Source organism: Moschus berezovskii, chromosome 13 (assembly GCF_049115385.1).
Source record: "Moschus berezovskii isolate FMDL1 chromosome 13, NW_MosBer_1.0, whole genome shotgun sequence".
NCBI classification, from domain to species: domain Eukaryota; kingdom Metazoa; phylum Chordata; class Mammalia; order Artiodactyla; family Moschidae; genus Moschus; species Moschus berezovskii.
In genome coordinates, this window is record NC_142472.1 from 67,936,863 (window position 1) to 67,957,077 (window position 20,215).

General features: G+C 43.3%; 1 protein-coding gene across 3 annotated transcripts in view; it reads right to left on the bottom strand.

The window, feature by feature from the left end:
- Window positions 1-20,215, bottom strand: part of SETDB2 (SET domain bifurcated histone lysine methyltransferase 2) — an 83,694-nt gene that overhangs the window by 1,370 nt on the left and 62,109 nt on the right. For 2 of the 3 annotated variants that reach the window (XM_088842743.1, XM_088842741.1), the window contains 9 exons: window positions 17,086-17,193; window positions 10,867-11,000; window positions 6,742-6,776; window positions 6,473-6,544; window positions 5,159-5,226; window positions 4,254-4,427; window positions 3,737-3,785; window positions 2,570-2,701; window positions 1,306-1,377 (listed from right to left, as the gene is read on the bottom strand). In XM_088842743.1, coding sequence (XP_088698869.1) covers window positions 1,306-1,377; window positions 2,570-2,701; window positions 3,737-3,785; window positions 4,254-4,427; window positions 5,159-5,226; window positions 6,473-6,544; window positions 6,742-6,776; window positions 10,867-11,000; window positions 17,086-17,193 — 844 coding nt within the window. The remainder of the gene's footprint in view (window positions 1-1,305; window positions 1,378-2,569; window positions 2,702-3,736; window positions 3,786-4,253; window positions 4,428-5,158; window positions 5,227-6,472; window positions 6,545-6,741; window positions 6,777-10,866; window positions 11,001-17,085; window positions 17,194-20,215) is intronic. The other variant, XM_088842742.1, reaches the window with a different exon arrangement.

Sequence of the window (20,215 nt, forward strand, 5' to 3'; positions counted from 1 at the left end):
TTAGAGTATCTGTATATCTGTAGTTAACTTTCTGAACACTGGAAAGGCTGAATTAAGCACAAGAGTTATCACTTGGGAGCGTCAGAAGTTAAATCTAAGTTGGTTCTCATGCAATTTCAAATAGTGTCTCTTCCTGGTGCTCACACCCCGCAAACAATACACTGTACTCCCAACTGACTCACCTAGGTACTTTCACTTTTATATGAAAGAAAAATAAACACAAATGAAAGTCAAAATACAAAATAAAGCAGGTGCTTTCCAAAAAAAGGTACTCCCATTAGAAGTATGCAGACATTCTCAAGAGACTGGTGAAAAAAAAAAACACAACATTTTCCTGCCGATTATAAATGTAACACAAAATTCAAACAGAAATGTGTATTATGAAAACAAAAATGAGAAAGGCTTGTGCATACTGAGAGAGGAATATGAACTAATATTTTCTTCACAGGGAAAGTATTTTCTTAATACATTTGCTGGAAAGACAAGTACATCTCAGGAAAAGAACAGAGTGTAGGGCATTGTTTGTTTTCAACTTCAGGGGGAGCCCTTTGCCCCAAACCCTGTGCCCTCCGCTCCTGCCTGGGATGTGCAGGGCACAGCCTGGCCAGCTGTGTGTGGCAGCCTTGGTGGAGAAGTCAGGTAAGACCCATCAGTGTGAAGCTTAGCCTCTTTCAAAGGCATCTGAAACAGTGGTGAAAGGACCACTGCTCAATTTATGGAAAAATTATGTCTCTGTTTCCAGCAGGTTTTTTCAAAAATTTCTTGGCGGTTCTTTTTTGATGATGAACTTTAGAATTGATCACAACTTTCCCTCTCCCCTGTTAGATTTGAAGATTAATGTTGGCAGAATTGAAATTTATACACACCACACCAAGTGAGAGGGAAACAGTGGCATCATGATTTATCACAGTCTCACCCATTCCTGCTGATGTTCACACATGGTGCCCAAATACTTCCATTCTGCAATTTTTTTGTTGTTTCTACTTTAAATGAGTTTTTTTCTGGTTAGAAAAGTATTCTGTGTCTGTATTAAATGTGGAAAATGAGCACTAAGACAAAAGAAGTTACTACAATCCAGCCACTTACGGATAACCGCTGTCTCCATCATGTGCCGTTTTTCTGTGTGCATGTGTATATGTGTTTCTTCTTCCGGGTGTGAGGGCTCGTGTTTGTCATGGGCTTTTTAACGGAATGAAACTGAATTGAACATTCTTCTAAAATAGGACTTTTATCACCTGACTAGTGATATATTATTTCAATATGGAAGTATTTATGAACTTTGCTGCTCAGTTATAACTCACATACCTGCTTGAAAGTTTACAAGTGTGTCTTCAAACAATCTACAGTCAAAAAGTAAAGTCCCGATTTCTTCATAGTCTGGAGGGAGAAAAACATTTTCAGTTTTATAAAGACAGAAACACCTCACAAAGTAACCCCAAATAAGGAGCAGCACACAGAACCGACACCCCTGTAGCCTGAAGCAGCAGCAGCCTCCCCAGGGAACTTGTTGGAAATGCAAATTCCTAGCACCTTTACTGGATCAAAAAGGTCCCTGGCCCCTCCCAAAATGGGCCACTGTGTTAACAAGCCCCCCAGGTGGTCCTGAGGGGCCTGCTCAAGTTCACTTGTGCTTGATCTAGAGACAAGAATAACAAAAGAATGTAGTGAGTGATCTTTGGCCAATATTTGCTTATAACTTCACTTTTTGGTTTTGTCCTATAGAAAAAAAATCCCTTTCAAATAATCATATATTTTACATTGTTCCCTAAAATACAGACTGTCAGGCTTTTCCTTTTAAGACAGCTATGCTGCTGACCTCCTTTGCCGACAAAAATCCAGGCTAAAATTTATAGCCAGCCCCCAAATATGCAGTTCCTCAATCTGTGGTTTTTGCATCCACAGATTGGGTAGTAGTTTATTGTGTAGTAGTTACTGAAAAAAATCCAGGTATAAGTGGGCGTGTAAAGTACAAACCTGTTATTTAAGTGTCAGATTTATTTATAATAAAGCTTTTAAGCTCCTAACACAGCTTGTAAGAAGGGTATGTGGCTATATACCTGCGTGTACAAAGCTGTTTCTGAAAGGCATCTTTAAACCAAAATCAAAAAAAACGTTAAAATTTCTTCTATGCTTTATAGTTTAAAAAAAGGCAACTAGGTTTTTAATGAACAGAATCTGAGTCAAGTCAAAACTAACGTAATGAATGCCATTCTCAGATCTCAGAAGTAAACATGCTCAGTTGCGGGGTGGGGCAGGTGTGTGAGTGAATCTAGTTCTGAGCTCTTGCTGCTCACTCTCAATTATGAACCTCTGGGGAAAAAACATTACAGCTTCCAGGACATCAGGCTATTTTTTTTTCTTTTACTATGTTAATGAGTTTGTGAATTACTTACATCCTGTTGACTTATAAAGAGAGATCTGGATCAATAAACTTTATTAAAGAATGAGATGAAGGAAAAGAAAAAAGAAACAGCATAGGAAGAAAATGTGTCCTTTGGGGGGGTGTTTGTTTTGTTCACGATGTAGGTCTGTGAGACATCTCTATATGCAGAAACTGTTATTTCAGTACCTGATTCTGCAGTGGTCTCATCCATGAGTCTTTCCTGAATCAAATGAAGTTTGTCTAATATTTCTTCAAATAAAACGTCAAGAAGCCCTGCTTCTTTACATTTCTTGAGAAAAGCAGCTTTCACAATTGCATCTATGAATAAGAAAAGAATTTTAGAAGGACATGATATGTCTCAGGGCAGCCATCCTACATACTCACTTCTTCAGACTTCCCATAATGGTGGAAATGGAGCATTACTAGATAATACATACACAGCACTTTGGGGCTACCCTGGTAGCTCAACTGGTAAAGAATCCGCCTGTGATGTGGGAGACCTGGGTTCGATCCCTGGGTTGGGAAAATCCCCTGGAGAAGGACATGGCCACTCACTCTAGTATTCTTGCCTAGAGAGTTCCCGTGGACAGAGGAGCCTGGAGGGCTACAGTCCATGGTGTCACAAAGAGTCGGACAGGACTGAGTGACTAAGCACAGCACAGCACCTTTATCTTTTCTATTGATTTCACCATACCTTTCTTTTTACCAAGCTGAAACAATGAAATATTATAAAAAGGGAAAACTTCTCTGCTTAGAATAATGATGTAAATAGAATTTTCTAAAATTTAGCTTCAAATCTTTGAGATAATCTCCCTCATTTTTTTTCTGTCACAATTGGCTTTACATTTTTTACATACTTTACACATTTCACATTATGGAATATCTATTTCCTTAACTGGATACTGGAGTGGGCAGCCTTTCCCTTCTCCAGGGGATCTTCCCAACCCAGGGATCAAACCCAGGCCTCCCGCATTGCAGGCTGATTCTTTACCAGCTGAGGCCAAAGGGAAGTCCATTTCCTTAACAGAAAGGTAAAATTACTGGCTTAAGCCTCCTAGGGTGAGAGGAGGGGATCACACGGTGAGGGGCGGCACATCATTGGACTCTGAACTCCAGCAACCCTGGCTTCTATGTCAAGAACTGTATCGTTTCCTAATACTGAAGAGCAGTGGACCATCCCACCCTGTTACCTTGATCTGTTGAGATTTTGATGGAGTGGACAGTCATGACAGAAGATTTCTACTCTCACAGTTCACTACTACAAGTCCAGAAGAATAAAGTGGGATACCAACTCTGAAATTCACGGTAATAAGTACTGTAAGTCATATTTGTTACTGACAAAACAGAGCAAACCTGTGTGTTTGCCGTCCTTTTCCTTCTTCAGTGCCATTCTCTCAGGTGGCTAGGAGAGAAGAATCAGGATTACTTTACACTGATTTTTTACTGCTGACATTTAATACAGTAAGTCCTCTACATATGAACAAGTTCCAGTCTGAGAGCGTGTTCCAAGTCCAGTTTGTTTGTGATTCCAACAGTTAGCCTAGGTACCCAACTAACACCATCGGCTATGCAGTACTGTAATAGGTGTATAACACTTTTCACAAAAATAATACATAACACACCAAAAAACATTTTTAGTATTACAGGACAGTACCTTGAAAAGTACAGTAGCACAGTATAAGAGCCGGCATACAGGGGCTGGCACTGAGCGGAAGGCAGGAAGTTACTGACTGGAGAAGGCAGAGGGGGTGGGAGACGGTCTAGAGCTGAAGGGGCGCAGCACAGGAGGTGGAGGGCGAGCTGCAGCTTCACTCACGCCTGAGGCTGAAGGCACCGGCTCTGGTTCCTTGTCAGATTCAGTTCTACCTACCCTCTTGAAAAAGCGATCCAGTGTTGTCTGGATAGGAGCTCTCTTTTTCTCGTCACAGGTGACAGGGCAGCACTGGACTGTGTTCTGAACGGCTGCTGCAGCCTTCGTGGGCCGTTGTATGTTCGGGTCCTGTGCTTGAAATAAAGATACTGGACTACTGTAGTCTCTGTGGGACTGTAAAGTGTACAAAAGAACCACCACCTGTACAGGATGCACGCAGGTGACAGTGTCGGCCAGACAAGTAAACCAGCTTACGTGACTGGACATGCGAACACACCTTCGCATCTCTGAAAGGGTGCAACTTGAAGGTTCATATGTAGGGGACTTACTGTATTGCATAAAATGAGAAATTTTATCAAATTCAGTGATATGCCTATGGTGAAAGTCATGTCTGTAGGCATAAACATCAAATGTATTTTTGTGTTGTCTAACAAAACCTTAAGAGGTGTAACAAGCCCCTCTTGTATAAAGGGTGAGAGGCGAAGGCTGCTGGCTCATATTAATTTAGCTTATATGAGCTACTGCAAATCCCCAAAACATTTTCATATGCTTTACCCGTAACAGGAATCCAGAAAATTATGAGTCATGTATTAGGGCAAATATGGATCCTGTAGCTGGGAAATACTTGGCTAGGTAAGGATGTTCCACTGTACCTGAGCCTGTTTTAAGACCATAAATACCACGTGGGCTCACATCCTCTCACTGATTTGGTACCAGGGCATGTATTATAGGAGCCACAGGATGGTTACCTCCTGGAGGTTATGTGCTTAGACACCCAAGACACATCCAACTTTTCTTTCTTATTCATCTTAACATCTATCATTGTGTCACCCAAATTCAGAATGATATAAAAAAAAAGACTGTATGGAGAAAATTAAAGCTGTAATAAAACGAAGTCAGATTACCTGTACCTGATTGCCTGTTGAGAGACGTTTAGGCCTTCCTCTTTTTCTTTTCACTCCTGAAAAGTAGGCTGAAAAATACAAATTATGTAGACATTGGAATTCGTAAAGGAAAAGACTAATGCTTGACTGCATGACTACATAAAGTGTAGAAAGTCAAACTTTAGGTATGTCAGACTTAAGACTAAATGTTTGCAAAACAGACGACAAAAGGCCAAAATTTAAAATATAAAAAGACCATATAAATCAATATCAAAAAGGTAGCTTAGAAAAATGGGCAAATGGGGAGCTCTAGAGAAGAGGGTTCATTAAACAGAAAAACAAATTAGGTCATAGGACAACAGATGTAACTGATCAAAAGATAGGGAAATACACTCAATTTCACCCAAAGTAAAGATATGCAGAGGAAAACAGAATTTTTCACTGGTCAGATTAAGATGAAGATGTTTAATATACAAAGTTTGCAAGGATTTGGGTCACTGTGTGCACTGCTGGTGTGGCCTCTAGAAGATAACTAGCCAACAGTTAGCCCAGAGTTTCACTCCATACGCTTTGACCAGCTGTCTACTTACAGGAAGTCGAACAGTATTGTTACATACAGGCACAAGGATGATTGCAGAGAATGTTCAGTATTTAGTGTGATAGAAAAAGCTGGAAACTGGTTCCACTATACAACTGAGTAAGATACACAGTGGAAGACTATGAAGCCTTTTTTAAAAAATGAGGTGAGATCTACTTACAGCCACTGACAGGGAAGAATCTCTAAGATACACGAAGTGAAAAAAGCTTAGTACAGTAGTTGGTATACACAGAACACTTTTGGAAGAATTAAAAAAAAGATGGTTTCACCCAGGGAAAGGATTTATTACAAATGGTGTTACAACTTGCTTTTTGAAACACATTATGGTCATCTTTTCCTGTCAATAAACATTGATTGACAGCAGTATTTTGTATAGTATATCTGATAAGTTGAAGGGCTAATGGCTGGAGAATGAGGGTAACTCTTTGGTTTAAGGCATTGTTTAACACCGCACAATGCAGCTAGCAGGACAGGGAACTAAGTTTTACTCAAGAGGGCTGACTCCCATGCACAGAGAGCATTCCAGATAAGTGTTGGCAAGACAGCTGTTCCGGCAGTACACAAAGGCTACCTAACTCTAGGCGGCCAGGACCCAGCTGTCCTCAGAACAGAAAGGCTAATCATGAATTCTTAGGAAAATTGCATTCAGGGAACATACAGCGCTTTGTCAATTTTATCTGCTGAAAATTGATACTCATTTTAGAAGACGAACATTCACAAAAGTCTCAGCTTTTTACCGTGTCTTGGTTTGGTCTTCTCGCTGTAGTGAGAATGGAAGACACCAGACAAAGGCTTCACCGAAGGCAGGTCTGGTTACAGAGAGAAAGTTAGGCCATTATATACTGCACAGCGCACAGGGACCAACAACTTCATTTTAAAAGTATTTAACACTTTAACTCAAAAACTTGTATTTTAACTTACTGAGGCCAGTAAATCAGATTATTCCATGTCTTACCTAAATGTTTACCTTTTTTTAAACCCACAACACTGAGTTTTAGATACTTACCATTTTGAGGGTCAGCATGTTGTTGGCAAAACACTCTGAAAACATGAAATTTCAGAGAGTCAGATATTTTGATTTACACTTTGCAAGTATTATGCCTATCGCTTTGTGACTTAAAAGGGAACTAACCTGTTTTTCATGAGGGCTTAACCTTAAGTATTTATTTTAAAAACAAAATTGCTGGGCTTCCCTGGTGACTCAGTGGTAAAGAATCCGCCTGCCAATCCAGGAGACACAGGTTAGATTCCTGATCCCGGAAGATCCCACATGGCCTTGGAACAACTAAGCCTGTGTGTGCCACAATTACTAAGCCTGTGCTATAGAGCCTGGGAGCTGCGGTTACTGAGCCCATGTGCCCCAACTGCTGAAGCCTGCTTGCCCTACAGCCTGTGCTCTGCAACAGGAGAAGCCACAATGAGAAGCCCTGCTCGCCACAGCTGGAGAAAAGCCCTTGCAGCAATGACGACGCAGCACGGCCAAAAATACATAATTAAAAACAAAATTGCTGGGATTTCCCTGGCTGTCAAGTGGTTAGGACTCTGTGCTCCCAATGTAGGAGGTGAAGGTTTGATCCCCGGTCAGGAAACAGATTCCGCATGCTACATAGCACGGCCAAGAAAAAAAACCGCAAAACAGAAAACTGCAGCTCAAGCCTGCGTTCATGATTGACGCACATCAAGTGCAGATGGAGCCCATACCAGCATCCCCGGTGCCCTTGAACCATGTGGACCGTCAACGTGTTCTCTGCAGGTGTGAGTGCTGATGACATACTTTAAACAATATGTTTATTACATAGGGGTCAGTGGGATTTTACTGTATAAAGATCCTCAGCAATCCAACAGCTAAGGTGCAAATTTTCATCTGACTATATAAAGTTCTGCTGCTTTTCCACAATAAGCACAAAATTGGACTTCCCTGGTGGTCCAGTGTTTAAGAACCCACCTGCCATTGCAGGGGACACGGGTTCAATTCCTGGTCCAGGAAGAGCCCACGTGCCGCAGGACATCTGAGCCAGCATGCCACAACTACCGATCCCGTACTTCCCCAGCCCACATGCAACAAGAGGGGTCACCGCAATGACAAGCCCGTGCACGGCAGTGAAGAGCGGCCCCTGATTTTCACAATCGGAGAAAGCCGTAGCCCGCCAGGCTCCTCTGTCCATGGGATTCTCCAGGCAAGAATACTTCTTCCCCCTTCTCCAGGGGATCTTCCTGACCCAGGGATCAAACCTGGGTGTCCTGTGGTGCAGGCAATTCTTTACCATCGGAGCCACCAGGGAAGCCTGATACTTGATAAAAACTATGACAAAAAAGGATTATTTTATGGAGTCTCTCTTCAGTGGTTCTAATGTATGATCAGTATTTTTTCAGACTTTAAGGTATAGCAGGAACTTTTTGTTTGACCTTGTAGCTCTGCTAATAACAGTCTTTCACAGTGGATGTTTCAGGTCTTTGGAGAAGTCATAATAAAACAAGCTCTTTGGGAAGGTAAGTAATAAAAGTGAAATAGAATATTACAACCCATGGGTTTCTCCATAAATCAAATATAAAAAGAATATAAAATTAACATTCATACATTTCCTGTCTAGTCTCAAACAAGAAAATACCTATGGAACTTAAAAAATCAGATGTTAAGTTTTTTATAAATTATTTTAAACTTCTTGGAATGTTAGGTTTGCCCATATTTTAGCATATATGGCCCCTACGCTTAAAGAGAATGTGGTGGCAAAGAGCAAAGTCTCTGGAGACCTTTAGCCCAACTCTGCTACTTGCCAAAAGTGTGACCTGGGTACAAATTACTGTCCCTCAGGGCCTCAGTTTCCTCATAATAATATGGGAATAACAGTATCTACCTTACTGGGCTATTTTTTTTTTTTTTTAGAGTTCCCTGTACTATACAGTAGGTTCTTTGTTTTTCTTTATTTTATTGGAGGCAAATTACATTAATATATTGGTTGGTTTTGCCATACATTGACACGAATCCGCCCCAGGTGTACATGTGTTCCCCTCCTGAACCCCCCTCCCACCTCTCTCTTCCCCATATCCTCCCTCCAGGTCATCCCCGTGCACCAGCCCCAAGCATCCTGTATCATGCGTCAAACCTGGACTGGAGATTCATTTCACATATGATAATATACATGCTACAATGCCGTTCTCCCCAATCATCCCACCTTCACCCTCTCCCACAGAGTCCCAAAGACTGTGCTATACACCTGTGTCTCTTTTGCAGTCTCATATACAGGTGAGTTTTAAATGAATTAACCTTTACTTTGAAGTATTCTTGGCATAAAGTGGTTAATAAAGTAATAAAATAGTGTTGGAAGACTTTGATAAAATTGGGGGGTAGAGTCTACCCTCCATATGGAATTTTAAAATATCATTTAGGAATGTAACAGATCTTATAAAAATTGTATTAAAAGTATCCCTCTGGGAGGGATAAATTAGGAGTTTGGGATTAGCATATATATACTACTATATATAAAACAGATAACCAGCAAGGACCTACTGCATAGCACAGGGAACTCTGCTTAGTAACACCTGTAAGGGAAAAGCATCTGAGAAAATCTGAGCTGAATCAGTTCGCTGTACACCAGAAACTAACACAACACGGTAAACCAACTCTGCTCCAATTATAAAATAATAATCCTCTCAACACCAATCCTATTATTCAGATACTATGACTGAAAAAAATGTATATATTTCACTGAGCTTTAAAATGTCCGGGACTTCCTTGGTGGTCCAGTGATAAAGAATTCACCTGCCAATGCAGGGAACACAGGTTCGATCCCTGGTCTGGGAAGAGTCCACATGCTGAGGGGCAACTAAACCTGTGCGCCACAACTACTGAGCCTGTGCTCTAGAGCCCACGCACCCAGGGCCCGAGCTCTGCAACGAGAGGCCACCGCAAGGAGAGGCCCTCTCAGCAACGCGAGAGCGGCCCCCCATTTTCACAACTAGAGAAAGCCCGTGGGCAGCAACGAAGATCCAGCACAGTGAAAATAAAATGTCTGGCTCGATCAGAATCTATTCACATGCCCCAAAGAGGTGACAAGTATCTGCCTGGCTTGTCCACGCTGGACCATCAATCTCTGTTTTACTCCATCTCATAACATTAAAGAGGTCAAAACTGTTAAGACCATTATATAACTTTCTTCACCTTTATATAACATATTCTAGACTGCATCTGTGTATGAAAGAGTTCACTTAAAATGACCTGAATCAATTAACTGCTGGCTTACTGATTTCCTCTGACTCAACTGTATGACAACTGACATCTTTCATCAGAAGGAAGATCAAGTTTCTCTGGGTAAAACAAATACAGTTTTTGTAGTAGACTTGAAATACGCCTCACTACGTAAAAATTAACATGACAGAATTATTGAAAGACAAGGAGCAGGATTTCAAAGCCAAAACAAGTTTTTCTTCAAGGACTTGATGTCTGATAACTGTACCTGCTGCCTAGTTTATCATTTTCAGAGGCTCTTTATAGTGAAGAGGGTGGTGATATTAGTGGGAAAATGCATGCATTTGGAGACAAGATGGGTATAGCAGGGACCTGTGACTAAGAAGGCTCCTTTCCTGTTTGCAGAAAAGAGCGAGTGTGAACTGGTTCCCAGCCTCGTGGCCACCTGTTAGGTCACTAGCACCCCTATGACAAGTAGCACTTTCTACCAGGAAAGAAAAGATGCAGGGAGAGTAAACTCCAGACAAAACCAACCCTGCTTCTTTTCTTCCTATGACTATTGTTGTGGCTGTTTAGTCGCTAAGTTGTGTTCAACTCTTTGTGACTCCTGGACTGTAGCCCGCCAGGCCCTCTTGTCCATGGGATTCTTTCTCCAGGCAAGAATACTGGAGTGGTTGCCATGCCCTCCTTCAGGGGATCTTTCTGACCCAGAGACTGAACCCACATTCATGCACTGGCAGGTGGGTTCTTTACCACTGAGCCACCTGGGAAGCCAGGGATGGTCTTTTGAAGTCAGGTTCCTAACTGGGCATCTCCCAAACCACATTCCTATTTGGAAACAATTTGTATAAAACTAGCTTTAAAAAATCTTCTCTTAATCTAACCATTCCATATTCCAATCCACCCCTCCCCCAAATGTGGCTTTAAAACAGTTTTATTAAATACTTATAACTTCCTGTATGTCCATCAGCTTGCAGAACTGCGTGGTCATTCTTGGCACAGAAAAAGTGGTAATTCTTGAAACAGGATTTTAAGTCACATCCCACGGTGGCTCCTTTTTTCCCACAAAACGTGCATTTCTACAGAAGAGATTTACTGAGTAAGCACCTGCTTTTTCAGAGTTTTTGTTAAGAATTAAAAGGCAAGAGGTCATCAAGTGCTATTTTCAAGCTGGCTGTCCTCACGTCCTCAGTTGCAAACACTGGGTCCTGACATCTGGCTGCTCATTTTGAAATTTCAGCACCACCTCAACTAACTGGAATGTTTTATAATGATCTGATTAAAAGCAGAAAATTCTTTGTTTCCAACTCCTGTCCCCTCTCTTCAGGAGAGTTCTAAAAAGCAGGGCTGGCAACACTGCCTGGCTCTAGGCAAGAGGTTCTGCAGGTGACACTGAGCCTGTGGCCAAGGGCAGCTCCAGGGGGTGCCCTAACAGCTGTGTGATCTCCAGCAGGCCCCTTCCCCTCTCCGAGACCTGCATTCTTCCCTGGGGATAACAGCGCGTGTCTTGTAGACGCTTGACTAAGGAGACATTAGAGAAAGGAAGGGAAACCTCTTTGGCATCTATGCAGAGAGGCCACAACGTAAAAGACAAACATAAAAAAAGCTGCTGAAGAGTAAGCTTTTTCCTTACTTCAGCTCATTTGGTCTCCTGCCTCTCTGTTTTAGTCTCTTGGCCTGATAGGAAGGTGGGGTCGAGACGGCTAGGAGGACAGAAAGCTAACTGGGGGAACCCGGGCCATGACCAAGGCTGGTTCGTATCGCACTCCGGCCTGATGAAGTGCAAGCTCAAGGCAACCACCTAGCAAAACAGGAGACAGCTCACACTGCATCTGAAAAGCAGCACAAACCACTCTCTAAATAAACCAAATGCAAATATGGGAGAGCAATTCGATTGTGCAGAAGGCAGGATGTGAAGTCAGAGCACAAAGAATGATCATTTAATGTTGGGGGGGGCATCTAACTAGATGCATAGGAAAGCAGTAAGAGTAAGATCCCTACCTCACAATATATTTCCCAATAAATTTCACGTGGAGTAAAGCTTTATATGAAAAATGGGTTATTTTTAAAAACCTACAGAAATCTGGAAAATATGAGAAGAAAAAAGTATAGTACTGAGTTGAGGAAGGCTGTCTAAGCAAGGCAGGAAACTCAGAAGTCACAAAGAAAAAGACTGATCTGACTACATAAGAAAATGTAAGCTCCACCTTTAAGGTGATAAGACACCATAAAAAGAAAAAAGGAAGACTGCTGCATAGTTGATAAAGGCTTTCTGCCTGCTGTGCAGGAGACCCGGGTTTGATCCCTGGGGTTGAGAACATCGCCTGGAGAAGGAAATGGCAACCCACTCCAGTATCCTTGTCTGGAAAATCTCATGGAGAGTGGAGCCTGGTGGGCTGCAGTCCATGGGGTCTCAAAGAGTCGGCCACAACTGAGCGACTAACACTAAGACTCTACTAAGCCACAGAAAAACAGGAAGAGCCAAATCACACCAGAAATACAAACAGCTAATAAACATCAAATGGGAAGATGCTTGCTCCTTGGAAGGAAAGCTATGACAAACCTAGACAGCATATTAAAAATCAGAGACATCACTTTGCCGACAAAGGTCCATATAGTCAAAACCATCGTTTTTTCCAGTAGTCATGTACAGATGTGACAGCTGGACCAAAAAGAAGGCTGAGTACTGAAGAACTGATGATTTTGAATTGTGATGCTGGAGAAGATTCCTGAGAGTCCCTGGGACAGCAAGGAGATCAAACCAGTCCATCCTAAAGGAAATCAACCCTGAATAGTCATTGGAAAGACTGAGGCTGAAGCTCCAACTTTGGCCACCTGATGCAAAGAGCTGACTCATTGGAAAAGACCCTGATGCTGGGAAAGATTGAGGGCAGGAGGAGAAGGGGGCGACAGAGGATGAGGTGGTTGGATGGCATCATCAACTTAATGGACATGAATTTGAGCAAGCTCCAGGAGACAGTGGAGGACAGAGGAGCCTGGTGTGCAATTCATGGGGTCACAGTGTCAGACATGTCTTAGCAACTGAACAACAATAAACACTGACTCACTGAAAGACCACAAAGCAGCTGTTGACCTGGCAGGCTCTCTTCTAGAACAGGGGAAACAGGAGTGGATAAGGTACCTGCCATTATGAAGTAAACTTTGTGGTGGAGACAGACAATGATCAAATCAAGCCAACTTTAAAACAATGACATATGCTTTGTAGAGAATTAAGGCCAAGTGACAGAGTGTCTCTGGTTCCCTACTTCAGATTGGGTGGTCAGTGATACACAAGGCCTCTCTAAGGGGGTAACATAGAAGCTTAGATTTTAATAAGGGCTCCTGCTGCTGCTAAGTCACTTCAGTCGTGTCCGACTCTGTGCGACCCCATAGACGGCAGCCTACCAGGCTCCCCTGTCCCTGGGATTCTCCAGGCAAGAACACTGGAGTGGGTTGCCATTTCCTTCTCCAATGTTGTGAAAGTGAAAAGTGAAAGTGAAGTCGTTCAGTCATGTCCGACTCATAGTGATCCCATGGACTGCAGCCTACCAGGCTCCTCCATCCATGGGATTTTCTAGGCAAGAGCTCCTAGTCTACATCAAAGCAGGGGTAAGGACATCATCAGCAGAAGGCCTTATGTTCTTGAGACAGGAATGAGCTTCCGTACTGGCCAGCTTACAAGAGGGATGGGTAGTGTTGCTGGAACAGAGGGGAGGCAAGGGGGAGAGTCTGGGCTGAGATCCAGGGGGTAACTGAGGGCTTGGACATTTGGGCCTTATGAACCACAGTGATGAGCTGGGGTTTTATCTTCGTGCAAGGGGAGCATAAACTGATGTGTAAAGACACTGTTCTGGCAGCTGTGTGGAGGATGGGCTGGGAGGGGCAGGCGGGAGAGAAAAGCGGGACAGGTATCCACAATGTTCAGCAACCGTCCAAGAGAGTGGGGTCAGACCCCACCCTGGCGGATGGGTGGTGGTGAGAGAGAAGAGGAGGGCTCAAGGTCTATAGGGCGACACTGATGAGATTGATGCTGGGCTGGGGCTGCAGAGCAGATGCTGGCAGACAAGCAACGTGCTGTTTGCAGAGGAGAAGCGGACAGGTGTGGATGGACTGTGCAGGGATGTGCAGGGGATAGAACTATTTTTTTCTGGGCCAGTTTAACGGGAGATGCAATTAGACATCCAGGTAAGTACGTCAGGCTGGTCTTCAGGGCTGGAGATAAAAGAGTTCAGGGATAAGAGTGGTCCTGAAGCCATGGGAACTGGATGAGGTCATGGAGGAAGGATGTTCAGATTGATGAAGGAGGCCAGGACAGGGCCTCAGGCACTCCAAACCACAGAGGGTGAGCAGAGGAGGAAAAAGAGCCCAGGCAGCTGGGAAGAAGCAGCCCGAAAGGTAAGAGACATCCCAGCAGAGTGTGTACGGAACGTGAGAAGAAGGAAGTGCTGCAAGATGCAGGGCAGGGACCGCTGTGTGAGGGTCCTGCCAGAAGGTCACCTAAGTCAGACAAGTGACCCTGTAACTGACCAGCTTTTGGTGTATGAGGAAAGATTTTTTTTAAAAAGATGACATGATCGGTTGATCATGTTTATATGCTGACGGGAATAATCAAGTAGAGGGGACACTGATATGAAGGGGCGGGGGAGGAAAATGCAAGAGCCTAGTCCTTGGGGAGGGGGCGGGGGGCAGCGGCTCCAAAGCCCAGGTGCAGGGTTAGCTTTGACAGGCTGAAGGTCTAGGGACAGGTGGGTGGAGTGCTCAGGAAGAGTTCCTGTCTAATCGCTTCCACCTTCTTGGTAAGAATAAGGCGAAGAAATGGACACCACCAGGAGGGAACCCTAACTTCAGTGATGGCCTCTGCGTGTTTCTGATGTGTCAGTGTTGTTCATCAGCTGTTACAAATGTCCCCTCTCAAGGGGGGGCGGTGTTGATAAAGGGTGTGGGGGGGATATGGGAACTCTCTGTACTGTCCCCTCAGTTTTTTTTGTGAACCTAAAACTGCTCTAAAAAATAAAGTCTTATCAGAAAGAAAAACTGAACCGGGACTTCCCTGGTGGTCCAGTGGCTAAGACACCAAGCTCCCAGTGCAGGGGGCCCTAGTTTGATCTCTGGCTGGGGAACTAGATCCCACATGCTCTAACAGTTCGCACAGTGCAACTAAGACTTGGCGCAGCCAAATAAATAAGTAATAAATATTAAAAACAAAACCCACCAAAACCAACAAGCAGAGTCATCATCTTGGGAATGAGAAGTGGGGGTGGGGCAAGACTTCAAAGACAGATGAGAGGACATGAATCAGTTTGTGCGGACGGTGCGGTGCTGACGGTCTGTCTGAGGTTTGTGGCCGTGAATCTAAGATCAGTGAGAACGTCTGTGGGTCTTCTCGGGTTAACTGCTCGGCTACCAGCGCTACTGAGCTCCTGCAGACGTCATGCAGACATGCTTCCCAGGGAGGGGTTCTGCCCTGGACCGCGGCCAGAGATCACCCAAGAGCCGCTGCAGCCGGGCGAGCCGGGAGGCCAGGACGATGACTAAGGAGGGGAAATGGTCAACCTCTCCTGGGGTCAGGGAAATGCAATGTAGAACTTGGTGAGACTGGGCAAAAATCAACAGGGTCTGTGACACTCATTTTTGTCTAGGGCTGGGAGAAGCACTCTTTTATCCACGAAGAACGGACGTATAAAGTGATAGTCTTCCTGGGGGTCATTTTGTCAGCACGTTTCAAAGATTTTAAAGGGAATTCTCTCTGACTCAGCTGTTTCTAGGACTGTGCCATACAGTACCCCTCACACCAGCACAAAAGGGTAATGCACAAAGAAGTTTACTGCAGCTTTGCTGTTCCAATGAAAACCAGAGTCAACTCACTATCTAAGGGCAAGGGAATGGCCTCACATCTTCTATTACATCCTATCTAATTCTGTGAAGTCAGTAAAGAGAATGCCAGGGAGAGTCCTATGCTTGTGGTTCTATGAACACACCACATCTTCTTTCCAGCTTTCCATAAGCTTTTGCACACCCTGTCCCCTCTCTCTGGAATTCCCTGTCTTCATTTTCACCCCCACCCCCAGCGTGGAAGGCTTCCTGAGCCCCAGCTGTGCTGAGCTGCCTGCTCACTGAGAGCCCAGAGCAGGCACATCTCAAAGTGCATCGGGTGCTGTGGAAACTGCCCCTGTATATGCTGACATAGCACAAGGACTAAAACAGTGTTTGCTCTGGATCCTAACCTGACTGTGGGTTGTGGTGGTGCTGAGTGTCAGTGCTTATGCTTGCTGTACTGCTGACTAAGCTGTGAAGGGTGCTGTCACTGGGGGAGTCTTCTGCAGCAGCCCCGGGAGGGTAACTACCCGGGGTGCTTCCTTCCCAGGGAGCTGACCCCAGCTCCAAGAGTAGATCCTGATTACGTACGGTTGCCTCCAGCAATTGGTGCAGAAAGAGAACTGTGGCCTAACTCAGCTTTCAGGAGGGCTCTTAGGCCATGCTTGGGGAAGAACTTTTTATAGACAGGAAGACGAAAGTCTGATACTTCACCACTTCAGCAGCTGCCTGTGGCCACCCTAGGATCACAAAGGGACCAGCTGATGCTGTGGACAGCAGGGTGGAAAGGACGATGGGCCCCTGATGACATCATTGAGCCCCTGAATTGACCAACTCTGAAGCCAGTTTTTCCTCTGGCTAAGTGAGAAAATGACCACGGGGGGGCGGGAGGAGAAGGGGACGACCGAGAATGAGATGGCTGGATGGCCTCACCGACTCTGTGGACATGAGTTTGGGTGAACTCCGGGAGTTGGTGATGGACAGGGAGGCCTGGCGTGCTGTGATTCATGGGGTCGCGGAGAGTCGGACATGACTGAGCAACTGAACTGAACTGACTGAACTGAAGTGAGAAAATGAGCATTCTTTTTTTTAAAGCCAGTCTCAGCTGGAGTTCCTTCTACTGTCAAAGCATTCTGACTCGTTATCTATTGATACTTTGCTGATGAAACACATTGTAGCTTATTTAAAAATATTAATATATTCAATTGAATCTAAGTTTCCAATACAGGTCCTACTTCTTTCAGCTCTCCAAGATACATCTGTATCCCTGGTTTATTATTCAAATAGAATTTCTTTTGAAGGCATTGCCAAGGGTCTGTTCATCTTTGCAAGAAAATCATTCATACTTACCAACTTCCTTCCTCTCTTGATTTCTTTCTTTACTGATTCCACATCAAAATTTCTATCATTATTGGGTGGATCATGGTCCTCACATTCCACAAGTGCCGAGGAATACAGCTGCAGATTGGGAAAAGAAAAACAATCCAGATTATGTACAAAGAAACGCTGAGAGTGACATGTCAGAGAACGGTACCAAAAAGTGTTCATCAGGAATGGAAGCTGACAACCTTTTGGCGTGTGTGAGCAGAACTCAAGCCACCCAGCTTTTCTTTGGGAATGGTCCTGACCCCCGGGCATGTTTCACACTGCCTAACCCTGACCCTCAGCGGCTAAATGGACTTGGTCAAGACCCAGATCCCAAGCTGGGCCAACCAAAGTTCCTATTCTAGGAAAGTTAAACAGGCTCTGAGGCACACGGTCAGAGAAGAGAAAGTCAGTCTACTGAGAGAGGGAAAACAAAAAATGAGGGCTAGACAGGACATTCCAGGTTCCTAAGCGCTTCTCAGCTGCTTTCTTGGCCCTGCCTCCAGGAGCCACAGAATGGCCCTGCAACTCATTACAAAGCCTCCTGTGTATTCAGGTTGGCTTGAGTTTCTAAGAGCTTCTTGAGACCAAAAGAATCCAAACTACTTCCGAATGAAAGACCAACATTACAGTATATTTAAATTATAAAGGGTGTGAAAAACATAACAGAAAAAAATTCTGACCCTGACACAGGAAAAGATTTCTAATAAAAGCAGAGACTATAAAAAAGTTGTCAAGTTGGTTGGGACTTCCCTGGTGGTCCAGCAGTTAAGAATCCGCATTCCAATGCAGAGGACATGAGTTTGATCCCTGGTCAGGGAACTAAAATACCACATGCCATGGAGCAACTAAGCCTGTGTGCTGCAAAAAAAGACCACATGTTGCAACCAAGACTCAACACAGCCAAATAAATAGATAAATATTTTTAAAAGTTATCAAGTTGGAATTCATCAAAATTGAAAGTTTTTGCTCTTTGAAGGACATTGCTAAGAAAACAGAAAGGCAAGCCAGAAATTGGGAGAAAATATTTGCAATTCATATACCTGACAAAAAACTTATATCTAGGATATAGGAAAAAGTGTTGCCACTCAATAAGACAATACAATTAAAACTGGGCAAAAGATCTGGACAGACACTTCAGAGAAGAAGAGTTACAAACGGTGAATAAGCACATGGAAAGATGCTCAAAATTGGTAACCCATAGCCACAGCCACAATGAGATACCAATACACACTCACCAGGTTGGTTAGAATTAAAAAGACTGAAAAATAGCCAAGTGTCAGTGCAGGTATGGAGCAAATGAAATGCTTACACATTGTTGGTAGAAGTGTAAAATAATGCAGTCACCTTTAAAGTTAAACATACACTTACTTTATGACCCAGCATTCCTATTCTAGATATTCACCCAAGAAATTGTATGTCCACATTTAAAGAAGGCAAGAATATACAAAGGAGAAAAGATAGTCTCTTCAATAAGCAGTGATGGGAAAATTGGACAGCAACATGTTAAAAAATGAAATTTGAACATCTTCTCATCATACACAAAAATAAATTCAAAATGGACTAAAGACCTAAGTGTAAGATGGGGCACCATAAAACTCCTAGAAGAAAACACAGGCAGGACACTCTTTGACAAAAACAATATTCTATCTCCAAATGCAAGGAAAATATAAGCAAAAATTTAAAAATGGGACCTAATTAAACGTAAAAGCTTTTGCATCAACAAACCATCAATAAGACAGAAAGACAACCTATTGAGTGGGAGAAAATATTTGTATATGATAATGACCAGTAAGGGGTTAATACACAAACAGCTCATAAAACTGAAGATCAAAAAACAACCTGATTAAAAGATGGCAGAAGATCTGAATGGATTTTTTTCCAAAGAAGACAGACAGATGGCCAAAAGTCACATGAAAAGATGCTCAGTATCACTGATCATCAGAGAAGGGCAAATGAAAACCTGAAAGAGATGTCACCTCACACCTGTCAAAATGGCTGTCATCAAGAAGACTGCACACACGTTGGTGAGGATGTTGAGAAAAGGGAACCCTGTACATGGATGGTGGGAATGTAAATTGGTGCAGCTGCTATGGAAAACAATATGAAGATTCCTCAAAAAAAAACTAAAAATAGAACTACCATATGATCCAGCAATTCCACTCCTGGGTAAGCATCCAAAGAAAATGAACACACTAATTCAAAAAGATACATGTACCACAATGTTCATAATGGTATTATTTACAACAGCCAAAGTATGGAAGCAGACTAAGTGTCCATCAACTGATGAACGGATAATAAAGATGTGCGGTGTGTGACTCTTTGTGACCCCATGGACTGTAGCCCGCCAGGCTTCTCTGTTCATGGAATTCACCAAGCAAGAATACTAGAGTGGGTAGCCACTTCAGAATTTCCCTTCTCCAGGGGATCTTCCAGATCCATAGATCAAACTTGAGTCTCTCACATTGCAGGCAGATTCTTTACTGTCTGAGCCACCAGGGAAGCTCCTATATATATATAATATATACACACACACATACATACATGTATGTATGTGTATATTTAGTATGTATACACACACACAAAAAAAAACACACAATGGAATTCAGCCATAAAAAGAATGAAATTTTGCCATTTGCAACAACATGGATGGATGTGGAAGGTATTATGCTTAGTGAAATAAGTCAAAGACAGTACATGTCATCACTTATATGTGGAATCTAAAAAAAAAAAAAACTAGTGATATAATACACAAAAAGCATGTCTACATGAAGACACATATTCAGATGTTCACAGCAGAGTTATCTTAAAATCCCCAGGTGGCGCTGGTGGTAAAGAACCCACCTGCTAATGAAGGAGACACAAGAGAAGCAGGTACCATCCCTGTGTTGGGAAGATCCCCTGAGGAGGGCATGGCAACCCACTCCAGTATTCTTGTCTGGAGAATCCCATGGACAGAGGAGCCTGGTGGGCTACAGTCCATAGGGTAGCAAAGAGATGGACACGACTGAAGCAACTTAACACAGCACACAGCACAGCCCCACAATGGAAATAATACATATGTCTATCAACAAATGAATAAACAAATTATGATAGATCCATACAATGGAATACT